Raw genomic sequence first — 22,823 nt, forward strand, 5'->3', positions numbered from 1 at the left:
ATTAGCCTATGCTGTCCCAATGCTGGGCAAAGGCCTCCCCCAAAGCCTTCCACTTTTCTCTATCCATCGCTGCTTGAGGCCAATCTGTCAATCTTATTGATCAGAAATTACATTGGACTCGATTTTGACATAGGTACTTTTTCTAGCATTACCCCAACCAATTGTTGCACACCACTCACCACCAAACCGTACCATGTTATAATAATGAAACAGAGCATACAATACCCTCAAGGCAGACAAGGACACCTGTACACAGTCTGTTTAATTAACGCCGTACTACCGCTAGATGAAGTTGTAGCTGGCTGAATAAAATAACGAGCCTTTGCGTCATGTCGCCGTATATCGAAAGACTGGTCCTTTTGTCCCTTTTGGTCCTTTCTGGGCCTTTCGTCGGATTTTTACTGCCAAGTGTAGTGGTGATTATAGGAAGATGGGACATGTACGGTATTCTGATAATGGTGCTTGATTGCAGTTTTTTCTTTTTTGTAGATGCAGATTATGTTGGGTAAAATTTAAAGGTGATTATGAGGTTCTTGCTGTGTGGTCTTCTTTGGTCCTTTAGTTTGCGAGGTACTACGTTTTTAATTCCTACGTGATTGATTGTATACCTTGTCTGTATGTATGACTATTGTTAACATACAGCGTCAGCATCAAGAAACTCTAAATTAACACCAAATCTTATTATTATTATTTTATTTTTGAAGTATGTAAATAAGACCTAATTGAAACTCAATTACGCCTTTTTAAACCTTAACTAATCGACGAACATTTCTTTGCGAAGTTTAATAAAATGTTAAGTAGGTAAATGTTTCTTTTAGACCAAAAAAGAAGCCAGAACGGCAGCTCAATTTAGTTAAAAAAATGGTTACCAAACGGCTAGTAGTAAAATTTTATAGTACGGCCCACTTAACCTGTAACGTGTCGTGTGTTCGAAACAGGGGCACTTAGCCCTAATAGTCCCGTCGTTATTGTAAATACTCGATGGATTTTATACCGTGGACGCTAGGAGGGTTATTTGAGGGTTTTTTTTGGTCTCTATGGCATTGGCTGTTGTATTAATTGGCTTTAAAGTTAGTTTGGAAGTAAAGGATTAAAAAAGTGTCATAGAAATGCATTCGAAGATATTCAACTTTATTTTATATGGATTTGAGCAACCTGATGCGAGCTGGAGAAAGCTTCAGAGCTTCATGAAAAATCTAGAAACATTACCATCACAAGTTTTTCTACGTTTTAAATGAAAATATTTTTTAATGTTATTAATTAAAAATTCAAACAAATCTAAACCTTTTGAAAATAGAATGGTGACTTTTATGAGAGAACATTAGAACTGAAAGCTACAACCTGACACGTAAAAAGGTTCTATCTATCTTAAACAAAGAAACTCAAATTTTACGACACACTATCCCATAGCAATAATGACTACCATTCCCAGGAAACAGTTCAGTGATTCTTAACCTTTAGACCCGCTAATCATGTTTGTTCTTAGATTGTTAACCAACAGGAGCCGTCAGGACCTCTCATGGCTCTCCTTTCATGGATCTCTAGGAAAAAGGCTGGCATTTTACGCGCAGGGGCGAAGCAGTGCAACAAATAGTGATAACTCATTCATGCGTTTTTGATCACATCGTTATGGTGAGGATCTACCAAAGTTTTCATGAACAAAGAATATGGAAACGTCCAGTGCTAGCATGTGTTTTTATACATAGTTTGCAATTTTGTTGACATTTTAGATAACTCTGTATGTATGCCCATTGCCAGCTGCAATAAGGCGTCTCCAGTTGTTAAATCTATCCAATGTTTGCAGGGCTAACGAGAATGCAAACAGGCGAGCTATAATAAGCCACAATTAGTTTTAAACAAGACATTACGTAAGCAGCTAATGAAAGTTCTGTAACTGCAGGCATAAGTCAGTGGGTCTGATCACACCTAGTCTGTGTATGGAGTAATTGTTTCATATGGTTTTGGGTGTGGCCAGGAAAACTTATAAAAAATGGAAAAGTTTAAAGGTTCTCACGATTCTGGGGGGATATCCAATGTTCAAATTCCCGGTTGAAAGGAGTTGAACATCGAGGGAACTACACAGAGTTTTCTTCGTCGTGTCGAGTGACCTGCATTTATAATTACTTAAAAAGCTCTGTTTTCGAGTTGTCTGAAATCCACTCCACAACCACTAAGACCAACGGGACAAGTATAGAGCGAAGTGTTCCATAAGGAAATACAGTTTCCTACACGTGGTTGGCCTGTTAAAATCTGTTCAGAATTCAGATTCTTGAAAATTTCAGAAAAGGTTAGGTCTTCGGGCCAACACATAAATAAATAAGACAGGAAGTATTGGTTTATAGTGACTTCTCTTTCAAAGGAAATAGGACAACTGTATTGTTTCATACACTAATAAATTGAATAAAACATCAAATGGGAGGAGAGCAAAATATATTTATAGATACTTATTCATTACAAACATTTGGCATAACCAGGATCAATATTCAAAATCATTTCTACAAATATTACAGTAGCGATTATCTTGCAATTTAAGGCCTTAGATTTTGTATCAACCGCTGTATTTATGGCTGCAAAGTAACTTGGCCTCTGACCATTTTGCCCGGTAGTACCTTCTGATAGGCAAACAATAAGATGACGATATCTCGGCTAGCAATTAAATGATTATAATCATTTTAATTTATCTTACAATGACGGGATTTGAATATCACTAAGGAATTATTATTCTATATTGTATTTAGGTGGTTGGCCTGTGTGAACTGAGGATATGAGTTTGGAGAAGGTTATCATGATATAATATCTGGTTGATTTGTATAACATGTAGCGATAATCCTGAGTTGATTGTAGTATGGCGCCATTTATTTTGAATTCCATATGTTCATGGCATTGATGATCAATCCATTTAACGATGCAAAACTGATTGTCTGTCAAATAAACTGTGAAAAGGTACAAAGAAATAAGTAGGTAGGTACAAGGAATTTGACAATAAAAGCTTTTCAATGACAAGGAATGGATCATAGGTAAATGTATACGTGTAGTCTATACACTTAGGAATTCCTATGTAATTTGGATTTTGATAGTTGTAGCTGTCTATTACCTATCTACATGGATGGCAAACATTGATATACACAAACCTATTTCTATATTTTTTTTTGTATTGAATTTTTGTATAGGTATCAGTTAAGGCAACACAAAGTATTTCTAAGCCGCAAAATCAAAACAATATCTCACAATAGCTAGATCGATTGAAAAATAGCATTCTCAAGCAACGTATGGGAACAATAATGACAACAATTTGAAATTGGAATGCTTCCATCTTGTTGTAGAGCGCGGTGCGTGTGCGCATCGGCCGGTAGCATCTTTAGTCTTTGTAAAACCTATCAGGGTTGAGAGGTACAATATTGTTTTTAAGACTGCGCTGGTTTGCTTGGATATTTTATATAAATATTTCCCTCATTATATAAATATACCAGTAAAAATGTGTCACAATAATTGAATTTTTCTTTCATTATCATATGTTTACAGCTTTCACCAAAATCAATGGCGGTCTGCAATTAAATTCAGAGCCCATTACTTAGGTACCACTCCGCCATAATGTTTTCTGTGCAGCGAACTTGCCTCTACGCCACAATCTATGCTGCTCCGTGACGACAAAAAGTTTTGAGAGATTATTCAATGATTGGCACACCCGATCCCCTAACATACCATACAACTATATCTTTGCTCCTTTAAATACAAAATTACGCCATAATACTAACAGGTTGTACATACACGGAATTAAAAAATAATATTATCTCAAAAATACTTCAAAGTTTTAATATATTTTTTATACAGTTTCACAAAATATTTGGTCAGAAGCTTCACCTCAGTTCTACCCCTATGATTCATGCGTACACGCACAAAAGATCGCCGTACAATTCTTGCTATACAAAAAAAAATGCAGAGATAGATATTATTTCGTTTATTTCTGCTGCTTACAGAACGATAAACATTATAAAATGCATTACTGCAGTCCGTCATATTACTGTAATAAGCAATTGTTGCTCTTGTCGGCACTGATACGCTTACCCTGATTGTATTGTGATTGTAAACTTAGATATGTGTCGTTGTAGTAGCTAAGCTTTTTTGCTGCTGTAGAAAGCCTAGCTATTTCGATTCGTAAATAGGTAGAGATACATTGTTATCTTTATAAATGCAATAAAAACTCTGTCTTTCACGCTGAAACTATTCCACCGATGAGTTATAAGTTATTCATTATTTTTTTTAATAATATTTGATGCACAGATAGTCTAGAACCTGAAGAAGCACATAGGTAGGCTGAGTACTTTTTATTCGGCTGCGGTAGTAGTTCCTTCGGATCATTGTTGGAACCACAGGGAACAGCTACTGTTCTATATATGTACATTTGGGATGTCTCTGTCTCATCTTTTAACTTAAGAATTAATTTAATACCTACCTTATGTTTTGGCATACTTTGCGTTGTCTCACAAGATTGTGATACTTATAAGCGTAAAATCACACGTAACACGATTCATACCTCGACAATTGATAAACACAGGTAATATAATAACAAAGTAATATCTTTCGCCACGCTTGTTGTGGACGAGATCCCTAAATGGCGTAGAATTGACTTTATGATATGAAACAATTTATTTAAGTATCCACAAGTATGACTGAGTTTACCAATAAAATAGACATTGCTTGATTTACTTGGCTTCTTTGTAAATGTTGCAAAAATTGCACCACTTTTGATGATTATTCTTTCACAAAATATCGCTTGATATTTCACATACTCAACATCGGTCAGTTTAATACTTTTCAGGCCAGTTCTTATTTATCATTGTTGCCCATATTGGTATGTTTTGACGATATTAGTTGCTGCTTGGAAATCAACACTTTCAATAGCCAGTTAACAAAGTCCATTAAGTATTATATAAAACTCAGGGATTTGTCCTATTATTATACTTACATAATTACCAGCAAACAATTTACAAACTTTCTACCATCAGTACTCGCTTAAATCATTCGCAGAACCTAAAATCTTCAACAAAATGACCAACCATCATCCCCGATCAAAGATCACAATATAATTTCATTACCCGTTAACTTCAAAACGGCCTCCTAAATTACCAGGCCCATTACTGGCTACACACATTATCATACATTTGCCAAGCGGGTATGTACTGAAGTCTCTCTAGAGCGGCCGGGAAGTCGGTGCTGTACGATTATAGGGAAAGTCGCAAGCACCTCGTTAGGTTGTAACATAATAATCGCAATTTACTATTATGTACCTACAGGCCACACGTAATATGAACGTCCTGACAGGCACTTGCGATGACTAACCGTGAAAATAATAAGCTCAACGATAGTGTTTTGTTAGAGGTACCTCTTGTTATTGTGTGCGATGATGGGCATCTATGATGTCTACTTAACTATAGCTATGTATTTAGGCTTACAATGTTAAACCCTTAAAATATGTAAAACGTGTGTTGATAACATAAATATCGATTAACGATAAAGGTAAAACATGTACAGTCATACCACAAAAACTTTTAGACGTCTGTTGAACACTTGTCTAAAAAAAGTCAGATTATGACGTTGAAATAAAGTACGTTTTGCAGCCACACTTTCTTTAAACAAGTGTTTAACAGATGTTTAAGTTTTGTAGTAAGGCTGGTAGAGTTGAGTTTGGGAGACATATTTTTACAGTTCTTTCTTAAATTTAAAAAGGCGTAATCATTATAGAAGTCCGTAGATTGTTACCGACTGCAACAAGCAAGATTCGAAATCAGTATTATAAGATTACGCCCAATATTTCTTTCCTATGCACCTAGTTCTGCAATAAATAGCCATTTAAAAACCAATAGCGAAAGAAAACAAATATGCAAAGTCATTGTACTGTACTCTATTTCAAATCTTCATAAAACAAACTCTAAAGTTTAATTCTCTGCTTATAACAATATATCATCGAAACGCACAGAGTGCGAGGTCGCGAGGTTACTCAGACAAAAATAAATAAATGCACACAGTGTTACAGTTCAAGGAATACGAAAATAAACAACGATATGTGCTCTTCAAACACCTGACAGTCCCATTACCGCGAACTATCACTGCACACTGTGCCTGCATTATTGTTCTAGAAAAAATACTTACTTTGTGTTTGTGTTGTAGGTATAGGTATCAGCTGAAGAGTAGTGTATTACTGTTTATTTTTTACTGTTAATAATTTTCTACCTACTGACATTTTCTACAGTGTGTAGTGTGACCCGAAAAAAATACTGCATCTGTCAAGTATATCATAGCAAATTGAAATTACTATAAGTTGCCCACTGGCGTAGGTACCTATTTACGATAATACTACCTGTATTTACTAATTTAACGCCAATCAAAGATCTACTATCAAAGTTAACTTATTTTATGTGATAGTAACTTTAATAAATCTAGCCTTACCAACCCATTTCCTACAACCCACAAATCCCCATCTATTTTATTTCCAGTTCTCCGTCAATCGACCCACTGTGTATCACCTCTCACCGAGGCGCCGCGCCGCTGACACGCAATTAAATAATGCTCCAAGTGTTCACACTAAATTCAATATCTCGCAGCCAACTCTTTCAGATCTACGAGCATTATGATTCAGTTACCACTACCCTGAACGTTTTTACTCTGATCACCAAAAAAAAATAACAAAGGTTTTTGCTAAATAATTTAATTTAGAAAAAAAACTGCAGTTGACGAAAAGTTGTTTGGTCTGCGTAATCGTTACTTATTCTGCCTATGACCTTCAGAAAAACATATCTCTAGATTTCGTAAAATATTTTCACAAACAAAAAAAAAACAAATGTTTATCCTAGACGTGTCTTGTGAACCTAGACAGAACTGCACAAAACACACACGAGAACAAATAGTAGGTAATTATCGAACGCAATTTAAGAACAGTTGTATGTAACAAAACACGCTTTGTTTCCTCAGACAGTTTCCCACAGGCTAACTAATAGTCTGTCCGTTCAGCAAAATATTGTGTTCGCACTGTATTTTTGCATCACTTTATATGCAGCTAAAATTTCAACGGAATACCTCGATAGTTGGGCCAATCGAGTCGAAACATCAATCGATCCTGATGTTTCTATTTCTCGATATAAAGGGTGTAAGTCGATATTTTATTCACGGGTTTGGGTTACAGGGTTAGCGAAAGTGGAATGAGGTTTTATTATGTTAATATTTATTGAGCTTTGATTTAATAACAATTTTAGGTAATAAAATTATTTCTCTTATGAGAAACCTAGGTAACAAAATAGTTTGAAAGCTCCATTTGCAAGTCAGGTTCAAAAGGACGAATTTTCTTACTTCAGATACCTACTCAAAAATGTCTTCCAGCTTTCGAGCTAATTGCAATGTTGAACCATTAAATAAACAGTAAAATGATAAAATGGTTTCAAGGCATAGTAAATCATAAGTAAAACCATTTATCAGCTTCGAGATTTCCGTAATGCAATGCTGGTTAATTAATTTAATCATTCGAAAGACTTATAGCTACATACGAGGTGTGAATTTAATGATTATGTTGGGTATAAAACTATATCAGCCTTGCAATATTTTTATTAAAATTCTACAGTAAAAGAAGATTGAATATTGTATATTTAGCATGAAGAATGAGCCGTAATATTAAATATTTTAATTTGGGTATAACAATTAACTGTTGCAGCAATTAAAAAAAAAACAATTACCTAATTAAGTTTTTTTTTCCTTCATTGTTAATCGAAACAAAACCAGGTTTATGTAAATGAAATAATCACAGGTAAACTATCAATCAGGCTATCGGACAAAATCATAAATTACGTTATTTACTTTTCGATTTAACCTGCATTAACGGCACTAGCACTACCAACATTAGTTTAGTTCAAATGACACGGGCGCATAACTCACGTCATTTCGACCATTACTGTAACTCAAAATGGCGGCCAAGTATCAAAGAGAAAGCTCGCGAGCTCTCACATCATTCTCTATGGTCTAGTCTTTGGTTTGCGAAACGGAGTGCAGATTAAAAAGGCTGTAGTAAATGAGGCTTTATTGTGAATAATTTAGGGATGAAATTGGTTTACTATTTCAGTTAATTTTGTTCGGTTTGAAGGATTCACACATTGGACAAAATGTTTGTTTCCAATATAGGTATCAAATTATGAATGAGGTGAAAAGAGATCTCATTAACATAAAGGGTCATATTTTTCGAAGCACAATAATTTTAAGTTGTATTTCATGTACAGCTTTACTTTTAAAAGATTGCTGAATAAATATTTTTAATGCTATTCGAATCGACAAAACTGTGTCAAATTGTTTTTTGCTACAGCATTCTCTTATTGGCTTTTAGTGAAATTGAAAGAACCACATAAATAAAGTTGGTTGGACTAACCGCGACGCATCACCACAAACTTTGGCGCCAACCTGTGACAGGTCTAAATTTATCAATTTACGAAGATTGTTCGTTGCTATTAACACGTAAAGTTCGTGTCTCGAAGCGATATCGTTGCTAAATATTAAATTATTGGAGTTTCTCGAAGATAACATGTGGTGCACCGCCTTAATGGCTTCGTGATTTAACGAACTTCTTGCCTTGTGGGCGATGTTAATCAATATATTGTGTTTGTAAGTAAGATTGGTTTTGATGCTACGAAAGATGAAGTGTTTAGTATGTCAAAGGTGTTTATTTGTTTTATTTTCCAGAATTATTTAATTAATTAGTTATTGTATAATCTGAAAAAAATATCACGGGAATCACACAAATAAAATATGATTCACTGTATATATTCATCACATTTTATATAATCAATAATTCCATGTACATTAGAGTTTTTAAATAATTACAACATTTATAATGGTATAATCTGTGACTTTCAATAATAATTTAATGATAACACGGCAAATTCGTAAATGTTATAAATTAAAATTGAAATAAAAATATCTTACACTACAACATTTAATTGTTAAATAAATAATTATTTCGTTAAATATAAATAGATTTTAATTATTTAACTCGTCGAATAAAATATTTAATCTTTGAATTAAAGTTGCAAATGGCAACTGTCAAGGAATTTTAAACATTAAGGAATTTTTAATTATTATAATTCGCAAATTAGTATTGAGGTTGTTCTAAGTTTATATTGAAGAATACAAAATTCTGAACATTTTATGTTTTTTTCGTAATCTGCGACATAAACTTGGATCAACGTCACAACCCATTGGGGCATTGAGATCGTATGATGGGGAAATTGTATACACTTTATTAGGAATGCTATAAGATATCCTATGAGATACACTATGAAATAGATAGAATATAATTTTCTACAGTGTGTATAATAGAATTTGTCTTATGTCTTCCCTCTTAAGTCTTGTAGTTAAGTTAATATAACTACATTGAAAAGACAAGCGATTAGCACACCGAATAGTCAAATAATTATAATTATATAATTCATTTAATTATCACACTCGTTATATTATAAAAGAACTAATATTGTCAGTGGCACCTTGATTTGTAACTGCTTACAATTTCACATTGTACCTACAGAGAAAATACAACCTCGTCTCCTTTACCCAACTGTATGTATTCTAAGTAATTATAGTATAGTTTTATACTTATTAATGCAAATAATTATTATTCCGTTAATTAGGCATATAAGTGCAAAGTTATATGACGGCACTCCAAAACTGTAAGCATTTACAGTTTCATTTGTTTCAGCCTAAAATACATTGACGTAAATAATTTCAATAATAATCGCTGTCCTAAAAATAATTTCTATATTAAATAGCAATAATTAAATTGTTAAATCCACTTCTGTATTTAATTGACTTGCTTTAAGCCGCTAAAATATAAGAATATTTTTCTGTAAATTGCAAATAATTGACTTCTAAGACGCTATGAATACTAATGGACTTCCGAAATAATTACAATTAATTTTACAATAATTCTATTCATAAGATCTGTTAAACTATAAAATAAGCGAAAATAATTTTAAATATTATAATTATTTTTCTTACAGTTCAATTCCATATTTCTACCATCGCTGTTGTATTTGGTGTTATACAATGAGAAAACACAAGATATTAGTGTTAGGAATATAGATTAATATTGTGTCAATATAGAGCTATTTTACAGTATCAGAAAGATTCCACTACATTTGGAAGAACCTGAACGCTTTCACAAGCTTTTGGCCGACAGTAGTTATTAATTATAAATACATAGATATTCATAGTACGTTTAAATGAGCAAATAGATATTACGTACATAGAAACAGGACTCTAAATAGTATCTACAAGGCACGCAAATAAATTTTCAAACAGCCATATTTAGTTGTTTTAAATTTAGTGAATGTCGTGTTTCCAATATGAAAAGAGCAAAATCTTTTTTACTAAACCTTTTTTAATCTAAACCTTGTATACGGATAGATTAGAACTTATGTCTTCACTTAAGGCTAACGTTACATTTTATAATTTAAGCATCATTTTAAAGATTTTTAACCACATAATTATTTTGTTGACATAATTATTTTCGAATATTATAATCTAGTTAAAGTTTAAAATTTTGAATAATTGAATTATTCAAAAAACAGCCGAGTATATTGTGTAATATTTCGTTCCTTTAAAGTTAGAGCCTAGTTGTTACAATTTTATTAATACGTCCACAATAGATAAATAATAAAATATTATATTATAATAAATTAGCTTCACATTTGAAGTGGAACCCAACGGATGCGACGAGTGAATTAATTACATATATTTTCCTGGAAATAACAAGAATAATTAGTACAAATGCAAAAATTCTCTTTAACTCCTAATCACACCAAGTGCATATGATATATTGTGACTATATTCACACGTAAAAAACACTCAAAAAAACTCTCCTTATTTTGTTTGTGCACAATCAGACCTAAAGGTGTGTAAATACACTTATGTAAAGTGTTCTTGTTAGTATTAAAAGTCAAAGAGTCATGCTTTGTCAAAAATGATAAGATCAAAAAGTGTGGTGTAAAATTGAAACATTACAAAGTGTAAAAGTGATTTTCAAAAATTTATAAATTGCATCTACTCTCGATGTAACTATTTGTAATGTGATGTGACTAGTGAGGTGAAATGCGAATGTCGATTAGTGATGTGTTTTGATCGATGTTAGTACTAGGTAAAACATATTCAGTGGAAGCGTTCCAGATGTATCGATATGGGAAACTGAGTGTTAAGAAAATTCCAAAATGACAACAATTTTACTTTGACGATTTGGATTGTGGGGGTCATAATGAATTGGTGTAATTTCGTTCTTCATTAATCAGCGATCAGAACCAGATGTATGATAATGATAAAAAATGTATATTGTAGTTTGCTCAAAGCGTCAGTCACGTTGATATTCGTTTCATATGAATACTTGCCTGAACACAACAAATAACAGTTACACCACAATAACTACCTCTATAATATCATTCCAATACTTAACTGTTATTTCGAATCCAAGCATCAGTGATGATCATTGCCGCCCTTCAATACCGTCTCTATTATAAAATAACTTAATATTAAATCTACATCTAAGACTACAAGCAACAGATGCAAAAGATTAGAAAGAAGGAACAGTTCCAAGAGTAGCTAATACTTACAATGGTTAGTATTTGTTGTCACAGTGTTATTGCCGGGTGCGATCGGTGGTGGGGCCGTCACAGTTGACGTTCCTCGGTACCGAACTAACCAAACATTTGTTTAATGTTATCACCTGCAAACAGCGGTAAGCAGAACAAATGCGTCGAAGCGACTACCCTCTAAACTACCCGTGATTTACGTACACTTACGTGCGTAGTTCAGGGGAAAGTGAACTTGTGTTTTAACCAGCTATTTTTTGGAACGGGCTTTACGGAACAGTTATTTTTTTAAACAGTGATTTTCTGATCCTGATTTGCAATTTGTATCAATTATTTAGTATCGTGAACAAAATTTTGTGCAGACAAACAAGTGCGTTGTTTTCATTCAATATGTAGGTGTTGTGTTGACACACATTAGTGCAGTTTCATAAAAAATAAACACATAAATGTATTATTTTTCGGTAATTATTTCTTGTTCTCATCCCCGTTCCTAAGTTACTTGTACACTGTGTAATTTGTTTTATGTAACAAGGAAACTAGATAGACACAGAATTTGGAAGAGAAAACAATAAGCCAATTGCGCTAATTTCATTTCAGTACAATTTCTAAGACATTCAGACGTTTCAACAAGTTTTTAGATGCAAACTAACAATTGATAGCCAATCACAAGTATTTGCATTTACGTTGCGAGTGGGAAGAGGTGAAACTTTATTCTTTTAGCCAATGTTTCTACTAATTTAGTGAGCTAATAGTAATTTATTTATAATATTTTTTGCAGTTTCCACTTAGAACTGTAACCAAATTTCAGTCTTTTATTAACATTATTATTGTCTAATAATTCATCATCTGCCTTTTCCCAACTATTTTTGGGGTCGGCTTCCAGTCTAATCGGATTTAGCTGAGTATCATTTGAAGCGACTGCCTATGTAACCTCCTCAAATGCAGTGAGTTCCTTCAAGTAACCTGATACTTGTTTTTTTCCAGAATTACCACAAGATTGTGTACTTAAAGGTAAGCTATAGTAAACTAGCCATCTTAAAGTTTCATCCCTTCCCACATGACACACAGAATATTCCAATAGACTGCTAAGCGTCACTGGACAACACCGACACTGCTGGACTTTGTGCTCATACTTACCAAATAGTAGGCCTATTATAACGATCCCGATCACTCCCATTATTATCATCATCTGCAAGTTTACAATTACTTAGTTAAATATTTTTTACTATACATATACCAAATTGAAGCAGAAATGGAAAGACCTTGGTCTGAAAATGGCAACCCAAGGGCCGTGATGGATAGATGATTACATATATATTAATTACTAGCTTTTGCCCGCAACTTCGTTCGCGTGGAATAGTGACTACCAGCAGATTTTTGATTTGACCAATAGATGGCGCTATATGTCCGGAATAATTTTATTTTTATTTTTTTTTGTAATAAAAACTATCCTATGTCCTTTCTCAAGTTTCAAACTATGTCTGTACCAAATTTCACACAAATCGGTTCAGTAGTTTAGGCGTGAAGAAAAGACAGACAGACAGACATACAGACAGACAGAGTTACTTTCGCATTTATAATATTAGTTTGGATTAATAAGGATGACACTAAAATTAGGAAAAAGTTTGGATGACTCTTTACTCTTTTACTCAGAAACTACACCGAATAGATTTTCATAAAACTTTTCAGTATCTTATCTTGGTGCGAGAAAAAATCCTCTCAGTACGCGGGTGAAACCGTAGGGTCTTATTTGCCTTCACTCAATTTTTATTTAACAGCTATTTAATTCATTGAAATATAATGAATTGTGAATAGAGAAGAAAATAAATAAATTGGTTACCTTAAGATTTTGTAACCAGAACTTGTTCTTCAAACTTTTGGCTTGTTGCTCAAACTGTGACGCTCCATACTGCAGGGCGTCTGCAAGAATTTCACAAAAGCTTATAAATTTTCTAGAATCGATTTATTTGCAAGTACATTCGACTTTATTTGAATCAATTTTAACTTGAATTTGTTAATTAGGACTTAAGGACTTTTAGGATTAATGAGGAGTGTTACGTACTTTTCAAAAATTCGCTTAGATCTAGCTCCAACGAACTAACTTGTTTGAAAGGAAACTGAGACAGTATATTACCTGCTCTGTCGTCAAGTTCTGATAGTTTCACGTCTCGGTCCAGCACCTTGTCCATGTTTGTTTTCATGATGTCCACTACCTGAACAGTGTGTAAATAAAGCTTTATCGAGATCCCATTTTTTTCTATCATAAGCGTTCAAAAATATTGAATTAAAATGAGTTTCGGTCCCATTTAAAAAATGCGTAAGTATTCCGTCACTGTTTTATGGTCGTCTTTAGAATCAGTCTTTTGGTAGACTTCATTTAATTTTCATCTTTTCATAAAGAGCTTGATTTTCACTTTTAGAATATTTGCCTTTGGCCTAACTCACTCTATCCAAATAAAACTGAAGTTTTCTCTAATTGAGTTTTTTTTCAGTGTTTGGCAGAGAAAAATGACAATACCTTAGTTATGTTTACACACCTCATCGACTTGCGCCTGCGTCTGCTGCAACCGCCTCTGGGCTGCAATCTGCTGCGGCGTGCGAGGCCCTCCGATGATCTCACCATCGGGCCCCGTCTCGCCCTCTGGGGGCGCAAGCCCGGTTTGAGCGGGACCTGCTTCGGCAGCCCTGGAATATTCAGCATATAAGTCAGATGGTATGAGTATAAGTCAGAAGGTTTTGGTAACAAGATGCTGTTATCCCACTTATTAAGTGTGAGTCTGAATTATGAAAACACCATGTTTACTAAACTTCTTCAATGTTCATCTTGAAAACAACTGGTGAATCATGATGAGAAACAAGAGGCCTAAAATTGAAAATACACCCGACCAAGCTTAAATAATACATAAATAAATAATCTTTATTGTCTCAGATTATATAGTGTCACAGGATGATTTCTAATAACTATAGCTTGTAAATATACAGCGGATGCATTTCAATCAATTGAACTAACATCGTGCATACTTTTTCTTTTTGCGATAAAGCTAAACCAAGTACATATTTCGCTTGTTTACTCGCATAGAAAAACAAGTAACGATCATTACTCAATACTCATAAATACAAGAGCTACTCAGTCATAACAATATCGTTCGTCATAATATAATCTATGTGAAAAGCTATCACATAACTCAGTTAGGCTCGTTTGTCACCATCAACCACACGAACTTATATAAGACACTCCGACATTCGTACAACTCAGAAAATATACTGCCAAGGTAATGTGGTTTGAAAACTTGCCAAATATACCGACTTTGCAGAGTTCTATGGTCAATCTTACGTAAATACTCCGCAGTGGCAAACTAGGTTATTCAACTAGATAGGTTATTTTTTTTCTTCCTTGTCATAAGGTGTTAGGAAGTTAGTGACATTTACATTTATAGCTGGTTCATCAGTTCTTATTTATTTATTTAACTTCTTTATGGATACAAACCGATGTCGTAATAAGAAGAACAAATTGAAAAATCAGGTGCAAAGGCACTGCTTATTTGATAGGACATCTCTTTCAGTAGGTCCGCTATCTATATCTATACATATAATAAATCTGTAAAAAAACTGTGTCTGTACATTGAATATATAAAAAAAATAATAATTGGGTGGGGTTTAGAAACAGTAATGGAGCACAAATCCAAAAAAAAAATTCTTTCTGTTTGTCTGTATGTCTGTATGTCTGTATGTCTGTATGTCTGTTTGTTTGTACACGCTAATCTTCGGAACTACTGGACGGATTTCAATGATTTTTTCTTTGTTGTATCAGTATTAAGCCTGGTCAACATATAGGCTATAATTTATCTTCGAAACTTGAAGACCTGATGCAGAACTCCAACAGACCAACAAAACTATAAGAGATACAAAAATGGTGCCATGGCAAAAATTATTTCATGTGATGAGCATTTTCAGCTGAGATAATAAATTTTAATATCTGGAACACCTGATGTGGAACCCCAAGAGCCCAGCTTCTCTGTACCATATACAGGTATGACGTTTTAGCAAAAGTTGTTCAATTTGATAAGCACTTTCTGTTGACTTATACAAATTGAAGATCTAAAACACCTGATGTGGAACTCCAGGGGCCCAGCTAGACTATAGCATATAGAGGTATGACGTTTTAGCAAAAGTTGTTCAATCTGATAAGCACTCTCTAAAATACCTGATGTGGAACTCCAGGAGCCCAGCTAGACTATAGCATATGAAGATATGACGTTTTAGCAAAAGTGGTTCAATCTGATAAGCACTGTCCTGTGCTAAACCCCCGGTTCTGTGCTAAACTATTGCTAACTATGGAGGAAAACTACTTGGGCTATTGTGATGGGATGTTAGTGGATGACAATGTATTAGGTACATGTAAAAATGGCAGGTGGAGACTCGCCACCTCACTTACTGGGAACCAGTCACTGAATAGCAACAAGAGGGCAACAGGGACAGCGGCTGAAGGGTGAGGATACCTCGGCGGACTTTAAATGCAGAAAACGCGCTCCCTGTGCTTACCATGAGGCACCTACCCTCCGAGCAGGGCTACTAATCATGCTCTAGCGACTCCACTCTGGACGGCCAAGCCAAGCCAGAGGCGTGAGACCTACCCCCGTCATGGTTCACTCCGACCGGCCGGAAATGGGGGACAGTATACTCTCCCTGGAGGACTCAGTATATATAGCCCCGCGGGGTCGCTACTCCCCGTCATCAGCCTCAGATGTCCTGCGGTGCCTATATCTCATTATTATTGTCGTTATTTTCTCAAGAGCCTTTGTCCCAATTATGTTAGGGTCGAGTTCCAGTCACGGTGCAACTGAGTACCAGTGTTTTACAAGGAGCGACTGCCTATCTGACCTCCACAACCCGGTTACCCGCTCAACCCAACACCCCGTAGTCGCTGGCATAAGGGACAGGATCCGCGTACGAAGTCGCGGGCAGAAGCTAGTGGGATAATACGAATAAAAAAGAAATGTAGTCAGACTGTGTAAAATTTAAATCATACTTAGAATTTTAAACATTACACAACTACAATTTCTAACCCATCCCTATTCGAGCAACTTGAGCGTGATTTAAAGGTATAAATTTTAAAACATACCATAATATTACTTGAAAATAAGTACCGAACTTCGTACCGATACAACGCAGGAAAACATTTTCATCGAAGCTTGTTCTTACTGTGTACTTTTCATAAATATTTGAACAAAATGTTACAGTTTCAAGTTAATTTGCTATTCAACCCCAACTGGTCGAACGGTCTTTGAACTTAGTTCTTGTATTAATAGTTTAATCAGTGCTCGTAGTTTTATCGAGGTAATCTCAGTTCAAAGTTTTTGTTATCTTAAAGGTAAGTGGACAAAGCTGAACTTCGAAGTTTTGCTGCAGTATATAGCTATATATAACCCATAGTTCCAGACATATACCTAAACTTAGTATCTAATTGCTTTATGCTTTACGACAAATTATTAACTCGAATGTTTGTATGGATATTTGTTCCTCTTTCTCGCAAAAACTACATGATGGATTTTGATGAAACTTCGCTGTAATGTACATGTAATTACATTCGCTGTAATGACATTAATATCAGAATAACACAAAGACTACTTTTGATTATGGTACCGGATGCAGTTCCCTCGGGGGCAGAATCAAACCGCGAGAGGAAGCTATTAATATAACAATATCTTCAAAAAAAGAAACTTAAGTGATCCCTACAAAAAATACTGCAAAAGACACCTCGCTAAACAAAACATGTGTCAACATTTCACTAATTTCCCACTAAACGGTCCGTTTCACCTTGAAATTGTATTACCTTTATCGATCTTAACCATGTTTAATGCATATAGCTTTCACTTAATAACACATAATGGCTCGTTTGCTGACAGACCACCAATCGATAGGAATGGCAACGTGCCAAATGACGTCATCAGGCTGATTGGAACTGCAGATTTTGCAGAGAATGCAGCGATTCTGAAGATGACTTTATGATAAAATGCAGATAATCAATGATGAAGAATGCATTTTTTTGAGCTTTCCGTAACCAGATCTTATTACGAGTCAGGAATTTTCAAAAGCCGTATTTCGGGACGTAGGTACTAGCTGGTGAGCTAAAATTTTTGATATGTTAAAGGAATGAAAAAAAAAAGAATTAGTAAATATTTTACAAAAATAAAATCATACCTATAAGCTTCGCCATGTTCATTATTTCTCATTGCTCATATAAAAAGATAGTTATGCTTTTAGACTTCGTACCATCATTTTTAGAAAAGAAAATACCTTTTAGAGTTAAAATAATAACAATACACCTCGAAAAAGGCTTCTATTACCCACTCTGCCAGTATTCATAAAAATACAATGACCGTGAAAAGTGCTGTACGATAAATTTTAATAAGCTTCGTCGAGTGAAACTATGGCGTTATACGACAACCTAATCAAAATGTAAGCAACTTTTATGACTGAACGAGTAACTTGGAGCTTATCTGTCTACAGGATACAAACACGTGAAAATTTATATCTTTTAATATACTTTTTGAAGGTTTGAAGGTAGACATTTTGCATCCTATGTTTCGCTTATTGTTACCAATTGAGGTTAAATTGTGGTATTATTTAAAGGACTTTTGGACTGAAAGAACATTAAAATAAACAACCTACCTTTTTTTAGCAGTAAGCATTTTTATTACCTGTTCTGAATAAGCTCTTAGTACTTTTGAGTAAAACAAATAACAATACTAGGATTTAAATACCTAATATTATTTCACTCAAATCGGGCTAGTTCGTCTGTAATATAAAAATAACGTTCTACGATCCTTTAAAAACATTCACTTCGCTAGGAGTACTAGAATGATAGATAACTCTATTATATTGAGCTATAACTTTAAAACTGTTGCTTCTACAAGTTCAAACACACTTTGAATCATACTATTAAAGACACCCTACTAACAAAACAAGTTATATACTTTGAAACAGCTATTACAATCAGACACGCAGAAAAAAATTGTTGAATAAAAATGCGCAAAACCTAATTAACTTAATTAAATCATATCACTAACTCTTTTCCTATTGAATCTTTCTAAAGAAACAAGATTTCAGAATCTAAGGTACATATTAATTTGAAATTAATAAAACCTTAAACGACTTCCAACAAACAATTTTCGCAAACAAACAACTCACAACCAAAAAAAAAACACAAAAAAATATTAAAAATCTAAAAATATAATAAAAAACAGCAACTTACATGTTCAATTCTTCACTATCACTTCAATTGAAAGAATCGATTAAATAATAAAGCGTAAATTGAATTATTTCAGCGCTAAGTTTTCAGCGTTCAGGCGAGCTTTCAGCAGTGATGTTGGCGCAAAATGCGACTGAAATCGGCCGCAGTATAGTCGGGTACAAAATAGTTTTGTAGCGAGCTTTCTGGCATGGGAAGTCAATTTTTTTAGGCCAATGGTATGGTGTTTGGCTTGAGAAGTAGATGTAGTAACGTTTGGGATATAAGTGAATAGTTATTTAAGTTAGTTCTGTGCTACATACCTACTTATTTAAAAAAATAACATGCTACAGTTGTTTTATATAAAAGGAAAATCTGTAGTGTTGCTTATGTGTTAGGTATTTAAATGTAAGTAACTAAATTAAAACGGGTATTAAAGCTGATATATAAATATTATTACAGTGTACAAAAGATAGGTACTTATAAAAAAAATCTTAGGAAATGGTCGTGCCTTACGACTACCTACACTGTATTCTTAATATATCGTCTGGCCTATAAACATATGTTAGCATCCTTAAAAAATAATACAAAATGTTGAGGTAATATTGTCAGCATTTCAAAAATAATATACACAATATTAGTAATTATTACAATATCAAAATCAATCAAACGCAACTATTAATTCACAATAAAACTAACCACCGCTGTTCTCACCAGTACATCTCTAAAGCTTTTATCCCCACGCATGCGCGAGGCACTGCGTGTGCTCCCCCATCGATTTCCCCCACTTGTGGGGTAGGTCCGGGGGCCTCTGCACGTGTGCCACCCTATCAATGAAGTCCCCCGACTTAGGTACCCATAGTATGACTGCAGGATACATTGATGCAAGCCATTGAGCTTTAGCGTAGTGTCTTGACCTTTTAATCAATATTGCTTGCAACTTGATGCTTATATTGTTAATTAGTGAAAGGGATTGATCATTAAATATTACAGAGCTTTGAAACTAGTTTAGATATACGCTTGGGTTTTCTATGTGCGTCACATTTCGTGAAAAACCTTGTTGGCGTGTTGTCGCTCGTAAACTGCCCATACAAAATGATACAGAAAAACCAATCATAAAATACACCAGTGTGAGAACGTTTTTAGAACTCTAAACTCTCACAACTACTACCTGGATAAAAACGTAGAAGGATATTGAAGAAAATTGATTTTGTATTATTTTGCAATAATGGAATCTATTTTTTAAGTAGGTACTTTTTGTAATTTTTTAAAATAAATAAGGAAAAAATCTTTGTTATTATAAAAATAATAGTTACAATTTTGAGTATAAACTATTTGATAATAGAACAGATCGGATAACCCCTTGACTCCTAATCACTACAATTATAACTATCGTAGTCTATTATCATAACATTACACTTGAGAGCGGTATAATTTGGCCAGCTACGATTTCTGTCACAAACATTAAAGCTTAAAAGTTTTACTAAATCATTTTTTTATTTAATTAATTAAACGTTGGCTTTGTTATTGCAAATTCTAAAATTCGAAGTTTTTAGGTTTTTATACGCTACGGTAGTTTTTTACGCAAAATATTAAAATGTCAAAAGTATTAAGTAAATTGGGTTTGAATAGTACCGACCCTTTTTCTTGCACCCAAGTGTACCATCCGTTGGGGAAATCCTAAACTGACAAATAGATGATAGTGACGCTGATAAAGATTCAACACACAATTATTGCAAAAATAGTACTTGTAATACCGATTATTGTAGTCTCTAGGTACCTACAAATCTATCTACTGAACTGCATTTTAATGCTTAAATATTAGGGAATAGTATTTTTCACTAACACCATCCATGAGGAGTTCCTTCGTGTTTCGGAACTCACATAAAATTAGCGAATCCAGGCTGTCATTTGAACATCTTTGGTATTCTTGGTCTGATGACTAGTCTTATCAAAGGGTCGCCCGTGTAATTGAGTTCCGCTTGAGGAAGTTAGATAGACAGTTGCTCCTTGTCAAGTACACCTCAACTGCACCTTGTTAAGACTGCACGCCAATCCTACCATAGTTCTTGAAAAGGTGATGATATTAAGTTATTAATTACCTTACTTTAATAAGATTTCTCACCAAGTAGCAAAGTACATACAATACCCTGCGTTTTCAAGCCATTTCAACATTTATAACAGTTATAAAATGAGTAGTTAAAATGTTTTGTTGAAGTTATAGCGCATACTTAATTAGAAGTGTGACCTGGTTAAATACTAAACTGTATAATAACTGCTACGTTCTAAGTAGGTAGCAACATATGGTAAAAGTTCTTTTAATTTATTTCTTTACTATTCTTACTACATACATACTCATAGGGACTTCGTGGTGGCCTAGTACGTAAAGAACTAACCTCTCAAGTATGAGTACGTGAGTTCGATTCCACAAAGTACCAATGATTTTTTTCTAAGTTTGCTTGTAGAGGCGCTTTCTAAGTATATCTTGGACACCAATGACTGTGTTTCCGAGGGCACGTTAAACTGTATGTCCGGCTGTCATTTAACATCCTTGGCAGTTGTTAAAGGTAGTCAGATGCCAGTAAGTCTGACACTACTCTTACTAAGAGGTAAACCCTGGTGCCCGGGTAACTAATAGGCAGTCTCTTCTTGTAAAAAACGGTACTCAGCCGACCCCAACATAGTTAGGAAAAGGCTCGGGAGATGATGTTGTAGTTCACACAGACGTTCGCATTCGAAAGCAAGTTCTAGGAAACTCCTTCAGAAGAGCTTGAAGTCTGGAACTTTCCATACGTCGCTAGCTCGTCAACATCAGTCGTCAATTTAGCTGTCGACCCCTGGCTGCTGTTACCATTTCACGTCAGAGGCTGTCCCAACACTTATGCTAGGGCTTGTTTGGTTATTCAAAATGTAGCTATCAGGAGTACCTAAGTACCTACATTTCAATTTTCACGTAAGTACATAAGTAGATATATTATATGTTTATTGAATGCTTGTTGGTGTGTGGGTGTGTATCTGTATTTAACAAATATTGTGATAAATTGATGTAGGTTGCTGTTAAGCTTGGATTTAAAGAAAATACATTAATTTTAATACACAATTAATTTATTTACATAAAAATACATACAATTTAAATGTACTAAATTACTACAACATGACCTGACAGAAAGGATGCAAGCACGAACTATATCATGCGGCTTGCTAAAATAATCACACTGTCTCTTTACAAAGTTCATCAGGGTTAAAAACTACACTACAATTTATAAAACACTTTTACAAAATATAAAACACTGACAAAAATATTTCACCACCAGACCGCACGAACTTTTCTTCACTTCAAATGCACGGCGTTGCACACTGAAGCCTGTTGGTGCAATCACTATGTTCCCGACACGTCACGTACTGGTAACTCTGGGAGTACGACCAAGTGGGAGTCGACCAACACCAGCTGTCCACTGGGAAGGACCTGCACTGCACCCAGCAGTACCCATCACGACACCCATAACTATACTTGCCATAGTTATTCATCTGTCCAGGAATGATTTCTGTGTCCGTCATCGGGTCCCCATTGTAGGTGTAAGGATCAAACTTGTGTTCTTGTTTCGGGAAGATGTTGTTGTGTTGGTATCCTAGAGCTTTCGTTGCTTCCAGGAATTGGACGAGGCCAGCGCGTTGAGGCACGGCGGATACCGCGTAGACCAGCGTTAGAGCCACAAACAACTTGAGGGCAGCCATTGTAAATATAATGGGATGTAGTACTGTGGGATATGTACTCGCAACTGATGAATATCGCTAGCCACGCTCGTCTTATATACGATATGTGGGTGAGTTATCAGACCAATTTTTGGGATTCCGCACTCAATTGCTGGGAAAAACCTCCGGCGTGATTTCAATGTGAGTCTTTGTACGATATAAAATTCATCTCAAGAAGGGCAGTAAGTAAGTATCCATGAACAGAAAAAAAAAAACAAGTAGCAGTT

General features: G+C 34.6%; 2 protein-coding genes across 2 annotated transcripts; both read right to left on the reverse strand.

Annotated features, from left to right (window-relative positions):
* Positions 1-8,827: 8,827 nt before the first annotated feature.
* Positions 8,828-19,022, reverse strand: LOC110376275 (neuronal synaptobrevin). The gene is made up of 7 exons (XM_021334685.3): positions 18,868-19,022; positions 14,150-14,297; positions 13,747-13,825; positions 13,453-13,532; positions 12,750-12,801; positions 11,634-11,717; positions 8,828-10,772 (listed from the first exon to the last, which is right to left on the reverse strand). Coding segments are annotated over exons 1-7 (447 nt in total). The 5' UTR covers positions 18,870-19,022; the 3' UTR covers positions 8,828-10,770.
* A 3,157-nt stretch (positions 19,023-22,179) lies between these two features.
* On the reverse strand, positions 22,180-22,578 carry LOC110376270 (allergen Tha p 2). The gene has a single exon (XM_021334678.3). The coding sequence runs from the start codon at positions 22,576-22,578 to the stop codon at positions 22,180-22,182; it is 399 nt and encodes a 132-aa protein (XP_021190353.2).
* Positions 22,579-22,823: the final 245 nt, after the last annotated feature.

The sequence above is a fragment of the Helicoverpa armigera genome, chromosome 23 (genome assembly GCF_030705265.1).
Source record: "Helicoverpa armigera isolate CAAS_96S chromosome 23, ASM3070526v1, whole genome shotgun sequence".
Lineage (NCBI taxonomy): Eukaryota > Metazoa > Arthropoda > Insecta > Lepidoptera > Noctuidae > Helicoverpa > Helicoverpa armigera.